This window comes from Cherax quadricarinatus, chromosome 91 (assembly GCF_038502225.1).
Source record: "Cherax quadricarinatus isolate ZL_2023a chromosome 91, ASM3850222v1, whole genome shotgun sequence".
Lineage (NCBI taxonomy): Eukaryota > Metazoa > Arthropoda > Malacostraca > Decapoda > Parastacidae > Cherax > Cherax quadricarinatus.
The window spans coordinates 2,326,251-2,345,574 of NC_091382.1; the positions used below are offsets into that span (position 1 = coordinate 2,326,251).

The window sequence follows — 19,324 nt, forward strand, 5'->3', positions numbered from 1 at the left end:
GAGAGAGAGAGAGGGTTACATATGTGAGAGAGAGAGAAATACAGGTCTCCCTGCTAGATCCGGCTGCGTTTTCCTTCGTGAGAGTATAAGCAGGTCTGAAGTTCCGGTGGCTGTCAATAAGGTATGTCTGCTATGTCATGGTGCAATGTTGGGTTTACCTAGCTTATCTGTGTTCAAATATCCTGCTTCCCACACCCATGGCCGCCCACCATGCTGGGAAATAACAGCCATGTTATGGGGAGTAGATGGTAGGGGGTCGACCGACCCCCGCGGCTCGCTTCCACACCAGACCTGGTTGATAGCCTGGCTACTGAGGTTGATAGCCTGGTTAGTGAGGTTACTGAGGTTGATAGCCTTGTTAGTGAGGTTGATTGCTTGGTTAGTGAGGTTACTGAGGTTGATAGCCGGGTCAGTGAGGTTACTGAGGTTGATAGCCTGGTTAATGAGGTTGATAGCCTGGCTATTGAGATTGATAGTCTGGTCAGTGACGTCACTGAGGTTGATAGCCTGGTCAGTGAGGTTACTGAGGTTGATAGCCTGGCTACTGAGGTTGATAGCCTGTTAGTGACGTTACTGAGGTTGATAGCCCGGTCAGTGAGGTTACTGAGGTTGATAGCCTGGTTAGTGAGGTTACTGAGGTTGATAGCCTGGCTACTGAGGTTGATAGCCTGGTCAGTGAGGTTACTGAGGTTGATAGCCTGGTTAGTGAGGTTACTGAGGTTGATAGCATGGTTAGTGAGGATGATAGCCTAGTTAGTGAGGTTATTAAGGTTGATAGCGTGGTTAGTGAGGTTACTGAGATTGATAGCCTAGTTAGTGAGGTCACTGAGGTTGATAGCCTGGTTAGTGAGGTTACTGAGGTTGATAGCGTGGTTAGTGAGGATGATAGCCTGGTTAGTGAGGTTACTAAGGTTGATAGCGTGGTTAGTGAGGTTACTGAGGTTGATAGCCTGGTTAGTGAGGTTACTGAGGTTGATAGAGTAGTTAGTGAGGTTACTGAGGTTGATAGCCTGGTTAGTGAGGTTACTGAGCTTGATAGCCTGGTCAGTGAGGTCACTAAGGTTGATAGCGTGGTTAGTGAGGTTACTGAGGTTGATAGCCTAGTTAGTGAGGTTACTGAGGTTGATAGCCTGGCCAGTGAGGTCACTGAGGTTGATAGCCTGGTTAGTGAGGATGATAGCCTTGTTAGTGATGTTGATACCCTGGTTAAGAGGTTGATAGCTTGGTCAGTGAGGTTGACAGCTTGGTCAGTGAGGTTGATAGCTTGGTTAGTGAGGATGATAGCCTGGTTAGTGATGTTGATACTCTGGTTAAGAGGTTGATATCTTGGTCAGTGAGGTTTCTGAGGTTGATAGCATGGTTAGTGAGGATGATAGCCTGGTTAGTGAGGTTGATAGCCTGGTTAGTGATGTTGATACCCTAGTTAGTGGGATTGATAGCTTGGTTAGTGAGGTTGATAGCCTGGTTAGTGAGGTTGCTGAGGTTGAAAGCCTGGTCAGTGAGGTTACTGAGGTTGATAGCCTGGTTAGTGAGGTTGATAGAATGGCTACTGAGGTTGATAGCCTGGTTAGTAAGGTTGATAGCCTGGCTAGTGAGGTTGATAGCCTGGCTACTGAGGTTGATAGGCTGGTTAGTAAGGTTGATAGCCTGGTTAGTGAGGTTGATAGCCTGCCTACTGAGGTTGATAGCCTGGTTAGTGAGGTTGATAGCCTGGCTACTGAGGTTGATAGCCTGGTTAGTCAGGTTGATAGCCTGGTTAGTGAGGTTGATAGCCTGGCTACTGCAGTTGATAGCCTGGTTAGTGAGGTTGATACCCTGGTTAGTGAGGTTGATAGCCTGGTTAGTGAGGTTGATAGCCTGGCTATTGAGGTTGATAGCATGGTTAGTGAGGTTGATAGCCTGGCTACTGAGGTTGATAGCCTGGCTACTGAGGTTGATAGCCTGGTTAGTGAGGTTGATAGCCTGGTTAGTGAGGTTGATAGCCTGGCTACTGCAGTTGATAGCCTGGTTAGTGAGGTTGATACCCTGGTTAGTGAGGTTGATAGCCTGGTTAGTGAGGTTGATAGCCTGCTACTGCAGTTGATAGCCTGGTTAGTGAGGGTGATAGCCTGGTTAGTGAGGTTGATAGAATGGCTACTGAAGTTGATGGCCTGGTTACTGAGGTTGATAGCGTGGTTAGCGAGATTGATAGCCTGGTTACTGAGGTTGACTGGCTACTGAGGTTGATAGCCTGGATAGTGAGGTTGATAGCCTGCTTAGTGAGGTTGATAGCCTGGATAGTGAGGTTGATAGCTTGGCTACTGAGGTTGATAGTCTGGTTAATGAAGTTGATAGCCTGGTTACTGAGGTTGATAGCCTGGTTAGTGAGGTTGATAGCCTGGTTACTGAGGTTGAAAGCCTGGCTACTGAAGTTGATAGCCTGGTTAGTGAGGTTGATAGCCAGGTTAGTGAGGTTACTGAGATGAATTAGACACATGTGCAATCAGACACATGAGGTAATCAGTCCCTCAACCTTGAGTCGATGTGGTCAGTCCATCAATCTTAATACAATACAGCATATGAGGGACTGATTACCTCATTCTCCTCCTGTTCTTCACGTTTCTCCTTTGTATGGACTGATGAAGCCACTGTGTGGCGAAACGTTTCCTCAAAAAAGATACCCAAGAGTTGCACATGTGTCTAATTTATCAACGTGTCGGTTCCTTGAACCATTCATCGACAGCTTATTGAGGTTGATAGCCTGGTTAGTGAGGTTGATAGCCTGGCTAGTGAGGTTGATAGCCTGGCTACTGAGGTTGATAGCCTGGTTAGTAAGGTTGATAGCCTGGTTAGTGAGGTTGATAGCCTGGCTACTGAGGTTGATAGCCTGGTTAGTGAGGTTGATAGCCTGGCTAGTGAGGTTGATAGCCTGGCTACTGAGGTTGATAGCCTGGTTAGTAAGGTTGATAGCCTGGTTAGTGAGGTTGATAGCCTGGCTACTGAGGTTGATAGCCTGGTTAGTGAGGTTGATAGCCTGGCTAGTGAGGTTGATAGCCTGGCTACTGAGGTTGATAGCCTGGTTAGTAAGGTTGATAGCCTGGTTAGTGAGGTTGATAGCCTGGCTACTGAGGTTGATAGCCTGGCTAGTGAGGTTGATAGCCTGGTTAGTGAGGTTGATAGCCTGGCTACTGAGGTTGATAGCCTGGTTAGTGAGGTTGATAGCCTGGTTAGTGAGGTTGATAGCCTGGCTACTGCAGTTGATAGCCTGGTTAGTGAGGTTGATACCCTGGTTAGTGAGGTTGATAGCCTGGTTAGTGAGGTTGATAGCCTGGCTATTGAGGTTGATAGCCTGGTTAGTGAGGTTGATAGCCTGTTTACAGCTAGTTCACGATGTACCAGGTGTTGCACACCCTGGTATGGATCGTTCAGTAAAACAAGCCAGATTGAAATACTTTTGGCCTCGTATGGCAACTGATATTTCTGAGTATGTTAGGAAATGTAGTGTCTGCATGCAACATAAAGGCAATGCTAATGGTCCTAATCCAATCCAAGTGTATCCAACTACTAGCGAACCTTGGGAAAGAGTTGCGCTAGATTTGTTAACTAATTTCCAATGTTCCCTCCAAGGTAACAAACATCTGTGTGTTATGGTAGACCATTTCACCAGATATTGTGAGTTAGTTCCTATTGCAGATAAGACTGCCGAGACAGTAGCTAAAGCGTTTAAAGAACGCATTATCTGCAGGCATACCACTCCTAAGTCCCTAGTAACAGATAATGGAGGTGAATTCTGTAATGAAATTCTTGAAAATTTGTGTACCTTGTACAAGATCACTAAATCCACCATTGTTCCTCATCATCCTGCCAGCAATGGGTTAGCGGAACGAACCAATAAGAAAGTACTTGATGTCTTGAGAGCCACTATCAATCCCAACAGTGAAACTTGGGATGAAGTTATACCTGATGTGCAGTGTGCTATAAATTCTGCTTACAATGTTTCTATAGGTGACACTCCACATTATGCATTGTACGGTGTAGATAAACGTTTGCCTTATGAGTTGTTGTATTCTAATCCGAAACCAAATTACAACCCTGATGATTTCGTAGCAACTCGTACCAGCTTAGCTCAAAGTGTTTTTAGAAGAATCCGTGAAACACTTCATAAATCAACAGCTGAATTTACAAGAGTCGCAAATACTCGAGTAAAGCCATCCAAAATCAAAGTAGGTTCGAGAGTTATGCTGACTAATTTTAACAAAACGTCTGCTATGCCAAAGCTTGATCAAAGGTTTGTTGGTCCTTATCGAGTAGTTGAACATATCACTGGTAATAAGTATAAGGTTAGAGAGATTAGTACTGGTCAGTATAAAGAATCGCATTTGGATCATATGAAGTTAGTATGTGATGATAATGATGTTCCAACCCAGACTAATGTGACAGACTCTGACAATCCTCCTGATCCTGTACTCTCTTCCTCTGATACTCAGTCAGACGATCAACCTGAATGTCGTTATTCCCTACGTACACGACAGGTATTGAGAAATCCTCAAGTATCATTTGTAACTTCCAATTCAGATTTGCCTCAAATACAGCATGAGTTAGCCAATGCTACAGAGTTTGATCCTCCCAGAGATGACACCCATTCTGCATATGCCAATCTTGCCTTAGCAGAGTTGGGGTTAAATGTAAATAACCTGTATAGATGAATAATTAAAGTATCAACTTATCAGTATTCAAGAATTTTTTTTTGTGTTCATGTTCTCTCCGCATTCTGAGAGTTAACAGTCTAGATTTGCGTGCACCGAATCTGCCTTTCTGTTAAACACTCTTTCTTTGTATATATTCCTTCCTCAGAATCCGTAGATCACACGAATACAGATCGATCGATCAAAATTTTTGTTTTTATCACTTGTAATCTCAATGTTGAGTTCGTTGTTCCTTTGTTGAGTTTTAAGTTGTACTATAGTATACCTTGTATGCATTACAGTTTCAGTTACGTAAGCTTTCATTCCAATGTTCTACTTATGTATCTATAATGTTCATGTTGTGTACTTTGACATTGTATAGAATCAGCCCAAGCCGTATACCTACCATCTCTAGTTTGTATTAGTTGTATGTCGGGACGACATACGTTAGCGTCGCCGAGCTCTCAGTAGTAGTAACCAGTTACCAGTCTCAGTAGTAGTAACCAGTTACCAGTACCGTCTGACTCAACGATCAACCGTCTCTTGAGTCACGGTCTTTCATATTGTGCTGACCTCAGCAGTATTCAAAGACCCACTGGGTACTGGGCAGCCGGCGAGCCAGTATATCGAGTAGTAGCAAGGAGATAGGTAACGGCTGGCAGGTCTCTCTCCACATATCGCCAATATACGTATAACAGCCTACGTGAGTATTTCTGCCCTAATCCACGTATCGAACTCCCACATGATAGATAGCCTGGCTACTGCAGTTGATAGCCTGGTTAGTGAGGTTGATACCCTGGTTAGTGAGGTTGATAGCCTGGTTAGTGAGGTTGATAGCCTGGCTATTGAGGTTGATAGCCTGGTTAGTGAGGTTGATAGCCTGGCTACTGAGGTTGATAGCCTGGCTACTGAGGTTGATAGCCTGGTTAGTGAGGTTGATAGCCTGGTTAGTGAGGTTGATAGCCTGGCTACTGCAGTTGATAGCCTGGTTAGTGAGGTTGATACCCTGGTTAGTGAGGTTGATAGCCTGGCTACTGAGGTTGATAGCCTGGTTAGTGAGGTTGATAGCCTGGTTAGTGAGGTTGATAGCCTGGTTAGTAAGGTTGATAGCTTGGTTAGTGAGGTTGATAGCCTGGCTACTGAGGTTGATAGCCTGGTTAGTGAGGTTGATAGCCTGGTTAGTGAGGTTGATAGCCTGGCTACTGCAGTTGATAGCCTGGTTAGTGAGGTTGATACCCTGGTTAGTGAGGTTGATAACCTGGTTAGTGACGTTGATAGCCTGCTACTGCAGTTGATAGCCTGGTTAGTGAGGGTGATAGCCTGGTTAGTGAGGTTGATAGAATGGCTACTGAAGTTGATGGCCTGGTTAGTGAGGTTGATAGCGTGTTTAGCGAGATTGATAGCCTGGTTACTGAGGTTGACTATCTACTGAAGTTGATAGCCTGGTTAGTGAGGTTGATAGCCTGGCTACTGCAGTTGATAGCCTGGTTAGTGAGGTTGATAGCCTTGTTAGTGAGGTTGATAGAATGGCTACTGAAGTTGATAGCCTGGTTACTGAGGTTGATAGCCTGGTTAGTGAGGTTGATAGCCTGGTTACTGAGGTTGAAAGCCTGGCTACTGAAGTTGATAGCCTGGTTAGTGAGGTTGATAGCCTGGCTACTGAGGTTGATAGCCTGGCTACTGCAGTTGATAGCCTGGTTAGTGAGGCTGATAGCCTGGCTACTGAGGTTGATAGCCTGGCTACTGCAGTTGATAGCCTGGTTAGTGAGGTTGATAGTCTGGTTAGTGATGTTGACAGAATGGCTACTGAAGTTGATTTCCTGGTTAGTGAGGTTGATAGCGTGGTTAGCGAGATTGATAGCCTGGTTACTGAGGTTGATAGTCTGGCTACTGAGACTGACAGCCTGGTTAGTGACGCTGATAGCCTGGTTACTGATGCTGGTGCCCTGGTTACTGGTGTTGATAGCTCTCAACAAAACACGTTTGTTTCTGACACGTGTTAGTCACTTGACCGACGGCATCGCTCAGGTAAGTCTAGGATATCCTAGGATTGGATGGCTAGGTTATACCTCTATTAGTGATATATCCTAGCAAGGATGGTGGTGGTAAAAGAATTGGTGAGTGATGCTGGTAGTACTGGTGGAGGTGTTGGTAGTACTGGTGGGAGGTGGTAGTATTACTGGGGGTAGTGGTAGTAATGGTGGTGGGTCTGGCTGGCTGCCGTCCCTCAGATGGTGCTAAACAGCGCTTGGGGGTACTGGTAGTGGTGTTGGTACTGGTAGTGGTGGTGGTGGTGGGTCTGGCTCGCTGCCGTCCCTTAGGTGGTGTTAAGCAGTGCTCGGGGGTACTGGTAGTAGTGGTGGCGGTACTGGTAGTAGTGGTCGTGGTGGTACTGGTGGGTCTGGCTGCCTGCCGTCCCTCACATGGTGCTAAGCAGTGCTCGGGGGTACTGGTAATGGTAGTGGTGGTGGTGGTGGGTCTGGCTGGCTGCCGTCCCTCAGATGGTGTTAAGCAGTGCTCGGGGGTACTGGTAGTAGTAGTGGTGGTGGTGGTACTGGTAGTAGTGGTGGTGGTGGTACTGGTAGTAGTGGTGGTGGTGGTACTGATAGCGGTGGGTCTGGCTGGCTGCCGTCCCTCAGGTGGTGTTAAGCATGCTCGGGGGTACTGGTAGTAGTGGTGGTGGTGGTGGTGGTACGGGTAGGAGTGGTGGTGGGTCTGGCGGGCTGCAGTCCCTCAGATGGTGTTAAGCAGTGCTCGGGGGTACTGGTAGTAGTGGTGGTGGAGGTGGTGGTGGTACTGGTAGTAGTAGTGGTGGAACTGGTAGTAGTGGTGGTGGGTCTGGCTGGTTGCCGTCCCTCAGATGATGTTAAGCAGTGCTCGGGGTTACTGGTAGTAGTGGTGGTGGTGGTGGTGGTGGGTCTGGCTGGCTGCCGTTCCTCAGATGGTGTTAAGAAGTGCTCCGGGGTACTGATAGTAGTGGTGGTGGTGGTACTGGTAGTACTGGTGGTGGTACTGGTAGTAGTGGTGGTGGTGGTACTGGTAGTAGTGGTGGTGGTGGTAGTGGTAGTAGTGGGTTTGGCTGGCTGCCGTCCCTCAGATGGTGTTAAGCAGTGCTAGGGGGTAATGGTAGTAGTGGTGGTGGTGGTACTGGTAGTGGTAGTGGTGGGTCTGGCTGGCTGCCGTCCCTCAGATGGTGTTAAGCAGTGCTCAGGGGGACTGGTAGTAGTGGTGGTGGTGGTACTGGTAGTGGTGGTGGTGGGTCTGGCTGGCTGCCGTCCCTCAGATGGTGTTAAGCAGTGCTCAGGGGGACTGGTAGTAGTGGTTGGGGTGGTACTGGTAGTGGTAGTGGTGGGTCTGGCTGGCTGCCGTATCTAAGATGGTGTTAAGCAGTGCTCGGGGGTACTGGTAGTAGTGGTGGTGGTGGTACTGGTAGTAGTGGTGGTTGTGGTACTGGTAGTGGTGGGTCTGGCTGGCTGCCGTCCCTCAGACTGTGTTAAGCAGTGCTCGGGGGTACTGGTAGTAGTGGTGGTGGTGGTACTGGTAGTAGTGGTGGTACTGGAAGTAGTGGTGGTTGTGGAACTGGTAGTGGTGGGTCTGGCTGGCTGCCGTCCCTCAGACGGTGTTAAGCAGTGCTCGGGGGTACTGGTAGTAGTGGTGGTGGTGGTACTGGTAGTAGTGGTGGTACTGGTAGTAGTGGTTGTAGTGGTACTGGTAGTAGTGGTAGTGGTGGGTCTGGCTGGCTGCCGTCCCTCAGATGGTGTTAAGCAGTGCTCGGGGGTACTGGTAGTAGTGGTGGTGGTGGTAGTGGTGGGTCTGGCTGGCTGCCGTCCCTCACATGGTGTTAAGCAGTGCTCGGGGGTACTGGTAGTAGTGGTGGTGGTGGTACTGGAAGTAGTGGTGGTGGTGGTGGTAGTGGTGGGTCTGGCTGGCTGCCGTCCCTCACATGGTGTTAAGCAGTGCTCGGGGGTACTGGTAGTAGTGGTGGTGGTGGTACTGGAAGTAGTGGTGGTGGTGGTGGTAGTGGTGGGTCTGGCTGGCTGCCGTCCCTCAGACGGTGTTAAGCAGTGCTCGGGGGTACTGGTAGTAGTGGTGGTGGTGGTACTGGTAGTAGTGGTGGTGGTGGTACTGGTAGTAGTGGTGGTACTGGTAGTAGTGGTTGTAGTGGTACTGGTAGTAGTGGTAGTGGTGGGTCTGACTGGCTGCCGTCCCTCAGATGGTGTTAAGCAGTGCTCGGGGGTACTGGTAGTAGTGGTGGTGGTGGTACTGGTAGTAGTGGTGGTGGTGGTAGTGGTGGGTCTGGCTGGCTGCCGTCCCTCAGACGGTGTTAAGCAGTGCTCGGGGGTACTGGTAGTAGTGGTGGTGGTGGTACTGGTAGTAGTGGTGGTACTGGTAGTAGTGGTTGTAGTGGTACTGGTAGTAGTGGTAGTGGTGGGTCTGGCTGGCTGCCGTCCCTCAGATAATAATAATAATAATAATAATAATAATAATAATAATAATAATAATCTTTATTTACTACCAGTACATGTACAAGGTATACAGACCATAGCTGACATCAATGACATAGCACTATATAGAAAGTCCCTTGTTATGCTCCGCATGTCGGGCAAATTAGGTCAGTGTCCCGGGATGCGACCCACACCAGTCCACTAACACCCAGGATGCCACCCACACCAGTCCACTAACACCCAGGATGCGACCCACACCAGTCGACTAACACCCAGGTACCCATTTTACTGATGGGAAACATAGACAACAGGTGGAAAGAAACACGTCCAATGTTTCTACTCTGGCTGGGAATCGAACCCAGGTCCTCGCCGTGTGAAGCGAGAGTGTTAGCCACCAGGCCACCAGAGCCCCTGGTGTTAAGCAGTGCTCGGGGGTACTGGTAGTAGTGGTAGTGGTGGGTCTGGCTGGCTGCCGTCCCTCACATGGCGTTAAGCAGTGCTCGCGGGTACTGGTAGTAGTGGTGGTGGTGGTGGTGGGTCTGGCTGGCTGCCGTTCCTCAGATGGTGTTAAGCAGTGCTCGGGGGTACTGATAGTAGTGGTGGTGGTGGTACTGGTAGAAGTGGTGGTGGAACTGATAGTAGTGGTGGTGGTGGTGGTGGGTCTGGCTGGCTGCCGTTCCTCAGATGGTGTTAAGAAGTGCTCGGGGGTACTGATAGTAGTGGTGGTGGTGGTGGTACTGGTAGAAGTGGTGGTGGAACTGGTAGTAGTGGTGGTGGTGGTACTGGTAGTAGTGGTGATGGAACTGGTAGTAGTGGTGGTGGTGGTACTGGTAGTAGTGGTGGTGGAACTGGTAGTAGTGGTGGTGGTGGTACTGGTAGAAGTGGTGGTGGTGGTACTGGTAGTAGTGGTGGTGGTGGTACTGATGGGTCTGGCTGGCTGCCGTCCCTCAGATGGTGTTAAGCAGTGCTCGGGGGTACTTGTAGTAGTGGTGGTGGTGATACTGGTAGTAGTGGTGGTGGTGGTACTGATGGGTCTGGCTGGCTGCCGTCCCTCAGATGGTGTTAAGCAGTGCTCGGGGGTACTGGTAGTAGTGGTGGTGGTGGTACTGGTAGTAGTGGTGGTGGTGGTACTGGTGGTACTGGTGGGTCTGGCTGGCTGCCGTCCCTCAGATGGTCTTAAGCAGTGCTCGAGGGTACTGGTAGTAGTGGTGGTGGTGGTACTGGTAGTAGTGGTGGTGGTGGTAGTGGTGGGTCTGGCTGGCTGCCGTCCCTCAGATGGTGTTAAGCAGTGCTCGGGGGTACTGGTAGTAGTGGTGGTTGTGGTACTGGTAGTAGTGGTGGTGGTGGTAGTGGTGGGTCTGGCTGGCTGCCGTCCCTCAGATGGTGTTAAGCAGTGCTCGGGGGTACTGGTAGTAGTGGTGGTGGTGGTACTGGTAGTAGTGGTGGTGGTGGTACTGGTAGTGGTGGGTCTGGCTGGCTGCCGTCCCTCAGATGGTGTTAAGCAGTGCTCGGGGGTACTGGTAGTAGTGGTGGTGGTGGTACTGGTAGTAGTGGTGGTGGTGGTGGTACTGGTGGGTCTGGCTGGCTGCCGTCCCTCAGATGGTGTTAAGCAGTGCTCGGGGGTACTGGTAGTAGTGGTGGTGGTGGTACTGGTAGTAGTGGTGGTGGTGGTACTGGTAGTGGTGGGTCTGGCTGGCTGCCGTCCCTCAGATGGTGTTAAGCAGTGCTCGGGGGTACTGGTAGTAGTGGTGGTGGTGGTACTGGTAGTGGTAGTGGAGGGTCTGGCTGGCTGCCGTCCCTCAGATGGTGTTAAGCAGTGCTCGGGGGTACTGGTAGTAGTGGTGGTGGTGGTACTGGTAGTAGTGGTGGTGGTGGTACTGGTAGTGGTGGGTCTGGCTGGCTGCCGTCCCTCAGATGGTGTTAAGCAGTGCTCGGGGGTACTGGTAGTAGTGGTGGTGGTGGTACTGGTAGTAGTGGTGGTGGTGGTGGTACTGGTGGGTCTGGCTGGCTGCCGTCCCTCAGATGGTGTTAAGCAGTGCTCGGGGGTACTGGTAGTAGTGGTGGTGGTGATACTGGTAGTAGTGGTGGTGGTGGTACTGGTAGTGGTGGGTCTGGCTGGCTGCCGTCACTCAGATGGTGTTAAGCAGTGCTCGGGGGTACTGGTAGTAGTGGTGGTGGTGATACTGGTAGTGGTGGTGGTGGTGGTGGTACTGGTAGTGGTGGGTCTGGCTGGCTGCCGTCACTCAGATGGTGTTAAGCAGTGCTCGGGGGTTCTGGTAGTAGTGGTGGTGGTGGTACTGGTAGTAGTGGTGGTGGTGGTACTGGTAGTAGTGGTGGTGGTGGTACTGATGGGTCTGGCTGGCTGCCGTCCCTCAGATGGTGTTAAGCAGTGCTCGGGGGTACTTGTAGTAGTGATGGTGGTGATACTGGTAGTAGTGGTGGTGGTGGTACTGATGGGTCTGGCTGGCTGCCGTCCCTCAGATGGTGTTAAGCAGTGCTCTGGGGTACTGGTAGTAGTGGTGGTGGTGGTACTGGTAGTAGTGGTGGTGGTGGTACTGGTGGTACTGGTGGGTCTGGCTGGCTGCCGTCCCTCAGATGGTCTTAAGCAGTGCTCGAGGGTACTGGTAGTAGTGGTGGTGGTGGTACTGGTAGTAGTGGTGGTGGTGGTAGTGGTGGGTCTGGGTGGCTGCCGTCCCTCAGATGGTGTTAAGCAGTGCTCGGGGGTACTGGTAGTAGTGGTGGTTGTGGTACTGGTAGTAGTGGTGGTGGTGGTAGTGGTGGGTCTGGCTGGCTGCCGTCCCTCAGATGGTGTTAAGCAGTGCTCGGGGGTACTGGTAGTAGTAATGGTTGTGGTACTGGTAGTTGTGGTGGTGGTGGTAGTGGTGGGTCTGGCTGGCTGCCGTCCCTCAGATGGTGTTAAGCAGTGCTCGGGGGTACTGGTAGTAGTGGTGGTGGTGGTACTGGTAGTAGTGGTGGTGGTGGTACTGGTAGTGGTGGGTCTGGCTGGCTGCCGTCCCTCAGATGGTGTTAAGCAGTGCTCGGGGGTACTGGTAGTAGTGGTGGTGGTGGTACTGGTAGTAGTGGTGGTGGTGGTGGTGGTACTGGTGGGTCTGGCTGGCTGCCGTCCCTCAAATGGTGTTAAGCAATGCTCGGGGGTACTGGTAGTAGTGGTGGTGGTGGTCCTGGTAGTAGTGGTGGTGGTACTGGTGGTGGGTCTGGCTGGCTGCCGTCCCTCAGATGGTGTTAAGCAGTGCTCGGGGGTACTGGTAGTAGTGGTGGTGGTGGTACTGGTAGTGGTAGTGGTGGGTCTGGCTGGCTGCCGTCCCTCAGATGGTGTTAAGCAGTGCTCGGGGGTACTGGTAGTAGTGGTGGTGGTGGTACTGGTAGTAGTGGTGGTGGTGGTACTGGTAGTGGTGGGTCTGGCTGGCTGCCGTCCCTCAGATGGTGTTAAGCAGTGCTCGGGGGTACTGGTAGTAGTGGTGGTGGTGGCACTGGTAGTAGTGGTGGTGGTGGTGGTACTGGTGGGTCTGGCTGGCTGCCGTCCCTCAGATGGTGTTAAGCAGTGCTCGGGGGTAGTGGTAGTAGTGGTGGTGGTGGTACTGGTAGTAGTAGTGGTGGTGGTAGTGGTGGGTCTGGCTGGCTGCCGTCCCTCAGATGGTGTTAAGCAGTGCTCGGGGGTACTGGTAGTAGTGGTGGTGGTGGTGGTACTGGTAGTAGTGGTGGTGGTGGTACTGGTGGTAGTGGTGGGTCTGGCTGGCTGCCGTCCCTCAGATGGTGTTAAGCAGTGCTCGGGGATACTGGTAGTAGTGGTGGTGGTGGTACTGGTAGTAGTGGTGGTGGTGGTGGTACTGGTAGTTGAGGTAGTGGTGGGTCTGGCTGGCTGCCGTCCCTCAGATGGTGTTAAGCAGTGCTCGGGGGTACTGGTAGTAGTGGTGGTGGTGGTACTGGTAGTAGTGGTGGTGGTGGTACTGGTAGTAGTGGTTGTGGTGGTACTGGTAGTGGTGGGTCTGGCTGGCTGCCGTCCCTCAGATGGTGTTAAGCAGTGCTCGGGGGTACTGGTAGTAGTGGTGGTGGTGGTTCTGGTAGTAGTGGTGGTGGTGGTGGTACTGGTGGGTCTGGCTGGCTGCCGTCCCTCAGATGGTGTTAAGCAGTGCTCGGGGGTACTGGTAGTAGTGGTGGTGGTGGTACTGGTAGTAGTGGTGGTGGTGGTGGTACTGGTGGGTCTGGCTGGCTGCCGTCCCTCAGATGGTGTTAAGCAGTGCTCGGGAGTACTGGTAGTAGTGGTGGTAGTCTCAGGGTACTGGTAGTAGTGGTGGTAGTCTCAGGGTACTGGTAGTAGTGGTGGTAGTCTCAGGGTACTGGTAGTAGTGGTGGTAGTCTCAGGGTACTGGTAGTAGTGGTGGGTCTGGCTGGCTGCCGTCCCTCAGATGGTGTTAAGCAGTGCTCGGGGGTACTGGTAGTAGTGGTGGTACTGGTGGTAGTGGTGGGTCTGGCTGGCTGCCGTCCCTCAGATGGTGTTAAGCAGTGCTCGGGGGTACTGGTAGTAGTGGTGGTGGTACTGGTAGTAGTGGTGGTGGTGGTACTGGTGGTAGTGGTGGGTCTGGCTGGCTGCCGTCCCTCAGATGGTGTTAAGCAGTGCTCGGGGGTACTGGTAGTAGTGGTGGTGGTGGTACTGGTAGTAGTGGTGGTGGTGGTAGTGGTGGGTCTGGCTGGCTGCCGTCCCTCAGATGGTGTTAAGCAGTGCTCCCGGGTACTGGTAGTAGTGGTGGTGGTGGTACTGGTAGTAGTGGTGGTGGTGGTACTGGTGGTAGTGGTGGGTCTGGCTGGCTGCCGTCCCTCAGATGGTGTTAAGCAGTGCTCGGGGGTACTGGTAGTAGTGGTGGTGGTGGTACTGGTAGTAGTGGTGGTGGTGGTACTGGTGGTAGTGGTGGGTCTGGCTGGCTGCCGTCCCTCAGATGGTGTTAAGCAGTGCTCGGGGGTACTGGTAGTAGTGGTGGTGGTGGTACTGGTAGTAGTGGTGGTGGTGGTGGTACTGGTAGTACTGGTGGTACTGGTGGTAGTGGTGGGTCTGGCTGGCTGCCGTCCCTCAGATGGTGTTAAGCAGTGCTCGGGGGTACTGGTAGTAGTGGTGGTGGTGGTACTGGTAGTAGTGGTGGTGGTGGTACTGGTGGTAGTGGTGGGTCTGGCTGGCTGCCGTCCCTCAGATGGTGTTAAGCAGTGCTCGGGGGTACTGGTAGTAGTGGTGGTGGTGTTACTGGTAGTAGTGGTGGTGGTGGTGGTACTGGTAGTAGTGGTGGTGGTGGTACTGGTGGTAGTGGTGGGTCTGGCTGGCTGCCGTCCCTCAGATGGTGTTAAGCAGTGCTCGGGGGTACTGGTAGTAGTGGTGGTGGTGGTACTGGTAGTAGTGGTGGTGGTGGTGGTACTGGTAGTAGTGGTGGTGGTGGTACTGGTGGTAGTGGCGGGTCTGGCTGGCTGCCGTCCCTCAGATGGTGTTAAGCAGTGCTCGGGGGTACTTGTAGTAGTGGTGGTGGTGGTACTGGTAGTAGTGGTGGTGGTGGTGGTGGTACTGGTAGTAGTGGTGGTGGTGGTACTGGTGGTAGTGGTGGGTCTGGCTGGCTGCCGTCCCTCAGATGGTGTTAAGCAGTGCTCGGGGGTACTGGTAGTAGTGGTGGTGGTGGTGGTGGTACTGGTAGTAGTGGTGGTGGTGGTACTGGTGGTAGTGGTGGGTCTGGCTGGCTGCCGTCCCTCAGATGGTGTTAAGCAGTGCTCGGGGGTACTGGTAGTAGTGGTGGTGGTGGTACTGGTAGTAGTGGTGGTGGTGGTACTGGTAGTAGTGGTGGTGGTGGTACTGGTGGTAGTGGTGGGTCTGGCTGGCTGCCGTCCCTCAGATGGTGTTAAGCAGTGCTCGGGGGTACTGGTAGTAGTGGTGGTGGTACTGGTAGTAGTGGTGGTGGTGGTACTGGTAGTAGTGGTGGTGGTGGTACTGGTAGTAGTGGTGGTGGTGGTACTGGTGGTAGTGGTGGGTCTGGCTGGCTGCCGTCCCTCAGATGGTGTTAAGCAGTGCTCGGGGGTACACGCTGCCTCGTCTCCTCCACTTCTTCCCTCTTCTAACCCATCCACTCCATTACTCTCCCAGCTTCTGAAGGAGCCCGTGAGGGTCTAGCGCACCGGATACAACACTATGCGTCCTCAAAAGCAACTTTAAAGTGATCCTGGCCCAGTTTTAAGTTGTGAAAGTCTGCCGGAAAGTGATTTTCAGTGCATTTTGGGGCCCCAGTGAAAATCCCACTTAAGGGCACACTTATCTATCCACTTTTCCAATAGAAAAAATACCTCAAATTGTGTCTAAATATGCCTATGAGCACCTAGGAACTGTGTGCTTAACCTATGTGCTAGCTATGAATCCTGATTAGCATTTTTTTTTCACGTTTCGGGTAGGCCTATAGGCTGAGGAGGATGTGCGCTGATATTTTGGATTTGTGTGAGCCTAGGCCTATGGAAAATGGAAGAAAGAGAAGTGTTGAGCAGGTGTGGCAGGAGACACAGCAGATAATGGAGAAGTCTGAGCACCTGGTTAAGATTATGACACATGTGTGTTGTCAGCAGCTGTCTGGTGTCTACAGGACCCTGGCTACTTACTCTCAAGGTACTTACTCTCAAGGTACTTACTCTCAAGGTACTTACTCTCAAGGTACTTACTCTCAAGGTACTCTCAAGGTACTTACTCTCAGGCTACTTACTCAAGGTACTTACTCTCAAGGTACTTACTCTCAAGGTACTTACTCTCAAGGTACTTACTCTCAAGGTACTCTCAAGGTACTTACTCTCAGGCTACTTACTCAAGGTACTTACTCTCAAGCTACTTACTCTCAAGGTACTTACTCTCAAGGTACTTACTCTCAAGGTACTTACTCTCAAGCTACTTACTCAAGGTACTTACTCTCAAGGTACTTACTCTCAAGGTACTTACTCTCAAGGTACTTACTCTCAAGGTACTTACTCTCAAGCTACTTACTCTCAAGGTACTTACTCTCAAGCTACTTACTCTCAAGGTACTTACTCTCAAGCTACTTACTCTCAAGCTACTTACTCTCAAGGTACTTACTCTCAAGCTACTTACTCTCAAGGTACTTACTCTCAAGGTACTTACTCTCAAGCTACTTACTCTCAAGCTACTTACTCTCAAGGTACTTACTCTCAAGGTACTTACTCTCAAGCTACTTACTCTCAAGGTACTTACTCTCAAGCTACTTACTCTCAAGCTACTTACTCTCAAGCTACTTACTCTCAAGGTACTTACTCTCAAGCTACTTACTCTCAAGCTACTTACTCTCAAGGTACTTACTCTCAAGGTACTTACTCTCAAGGTACTTACTCTCAAGGTACTTACTCTCAAGCTACTTACTCTCAAGGTACTTACTCAAGGTACTTACTCTCAAGGTACTTACTCTCAAGGTACTTACTCTCAAGCTACTTACTCTCAAGCTACTTACTCTCAAGGTACTTACTCTCAAGGTACTTACTCTCAAGGTACTTACTCTCAAGCTACTTACTCTCAAGGTACTTACTCTCAAGGTACTTACTCAAGGTACTTACTCTCAAGCTACTTACTCTCAAGGTACTTACTCTCAAGGTACTTACTCTCAAGGTACTTACTCTCAAGGTACTTACTCTCAAGCTACTTACTCTCAAGGTACTTACTCTCAAGGTACTTACTCTCAAGGTACTTACTCTCAAGGTACTTACTCTCAAGCTACTTACTCTCAAGGTACTTACTCTCAAGCTACTTACTCTGATGGTACTTACTTTCAAGCTACTTACTCTCGAGGTACTTACTCTCAAGCTACTTACTCTGATGGTACTTACTCTCAAGCTACTTACTCTCAAAGTACTTACTCTCAAGCTACTTACTCTGATGGTACTTACTCTCAAGCTACTTACTCTCAAGGTACTTACTCTCAAGCTACTTACTCTGATGGTACTTACTCTCAAGGTACTTACTCTCAAGCTACTTACTCTCAAGGTACTTACTCTCAAGCTACTTACTCTCAAGGTACTTACTCTCAAGCTACTTACTCTGATGGTACTTACTCTTAGGCTACTTACTCTCAAGGTACTTACTCTCAAGGTACTTACTCTCAAGGTACTTACTCTCAAGGTACTTACTCTCAAGCTACTTACTCTCAAGCTACTTACTCTCAACGTACTTACTCTCAAGCTACTTACTCTCAAGGTACTTACTCTCAAGCTACTTACTCTCAAGCTACTTACTCTCAAGGTACTTACTCTCAAGGTACTTACTCTCAACGTACTTTCAAGCTACTTACTCTCAAGGTACTTACTCTCAAGCTACTTACTCTCAAGCTACTTACTCTCAACGTACTTACTCTCAACGTACTTACTCTCAGGCTACTTACTCTCAAGGTACTTACTCTCAAGGTACTTACTCTCAAGGTACTTACTCTCAAGGTACTTACTCTCAAGGTACTTACTCTCAACGTACTTACTCTCAAGCTACTTACTCTCAAGGTACTTACTCTCAAGCTACTTACTCTCAAGGTACTTACTCTCAAGGTACTTACTCTCAACGTACTTACTCTCAAGCTACTTACTCTCAAGGTACTTACTCTCAAGGTACTTACTCTCAACGTACTTTCAAGCTACTTACTCTCAAGGTACTTACTCTCAAGCTACTTACTCTCAAGCTACTTACTCTCAACGTACTTACTCTCAACGTACTTACTCTCAGGCTACTTACTCTCAAGGTACTTACTCTCAAGGTACTTACTCTCAAGGTACTTACTCTCAAGGTACTTACTCTCAGGCTACTTACTCTCAAGGTACTTACTCTCAAGGTACTTACTCTCAGGCTACTTACTCTCAAGGTACTTACTCTCAGGCTACTTACTCTCAAGGTACTTACTCTCAAGGTACTTACTCTCAAGGTACTTACTCTCAAGGTACTTACTCTCAGGCTACTTACTCTCAAGGTACTTACTCTCAAGGTACTTACTCTCAGGCTACTTACTCTCAAGGTACTTACTCTCAGGGTACTTACTCTCAAGGTACTTACTCTCAGGCTACTTACTCTCAAGGTACTTACTCTCAGGCTACTTACTCTCAAGCTACTTACTCTCAAGGTACTTACTATCAAGGTACTCTCAAGGTACTTACTCTCAAGGTACTTACTCTCAAGGTACTTACTCTCAAGCTACTTACTCTCAAGCTACTTACTCTCAAGGTACTTACTCTCAAGGTACTTACTCTCAAGCTACTTACTCTCAAGGTACTTACTCTCAAGCTACTTACTCTCAAGGTACTTACTCTGATGGTACTTACTCTCAAGGTACTTACTCTCAAGCTACTTACTCTCAGGCTACTTACTCTCAAGGTACTTACTCTCAAGGTACTTACTCTCAAGGTACTTACTCTCAAGCTACGTACTCTCAAGCTACTTACTCTCAGGCTACTTACTCTCAAGGTACTTACTCTCAAGGTACTTACTCTCAAGGTACTTACTCTCAAGGTACTTACTCTCAGGCTACTTACTCTCAAGGTACTTACTCTCAAGGTACTTACTCTCAGGCTACTTACTCTCAAGGTACTTACTCTCAGGCTACTTACTCTCAAGGTACTTACTCTCAAGGTACTCTCAAGGTACTTACTCTCAAGGTACTTATTCTCAGGCTACTTACTCTCAAGGTACTTACTCTCAAGGTACTTACTCTCAGGCTACTTACTCTCAAGGTACTTACTCAAGGTACTTACTCTCAAGGTACTTACTCTCAGGCTACTTACTCTCAAGGTACTTACTCTCGGGCTACTTACTCTCAAGCTACTTACTCTCAAGCTACTTACTCTCAAGGTACTTACTCTCAAGGTACTTACTCTCAAGGTACTTTCAAGCTACTTACTCTCAAGCTACTTACTCTCAAGCTACTTACTCTCAAGGTACTTACTCTCAAGGTACTTTCAAGCTACTTACTCTCAAGGTACTTACTCTCAGGCTACTTACTCTCAAGGTACTTACTCTCAAGGTACTTACTCTCAAGGTACTTACTCTCAAGGTACTTACTCTCAGGCTACTTACTCTCAAGGTACTTACTCTCAAGGTACTTACTCTCAAGGTACTTACTCTCAAGCTACGTACTCTCAAGCTACTTACTCTCAGGCTACTTACTCTCAAGGTACTTACTCTCAAGGTACTTACTCTCA

At 49.6% G+C, this 19,324-nt stretch overlaps 1 protein-coding gene across 2 annotated transcripts in view; it reads left to right on the forward strand.

Annotated features, from left to right (window-relative positions):
• Positions 1-15,141: 15,141 nt before the first annotated feature.
• The window catches only part of LOC128704887 (uncharacterized), a 179,646-nt gene continuing 175,463 nt past the window's right edge, over positions 15,142-19,324 (forward strand). The window contains exon 1 of one of the 2 annotated variants that reach the window (XM_070104321.1): positions 15,142-15,770. In XM_070104321.1, coding sequence (XP_069960422.1) covers positions 15,566-15,770 — 205 coding nt within the window. In that variant the 5' untranslated portion in view covers positions 15,142-15,565. The remainder of the gene's footprint in view (positions 15,771-19,324) is intronic. The other variant, XM_070104322.1, reaches the window with a different exon arrangement.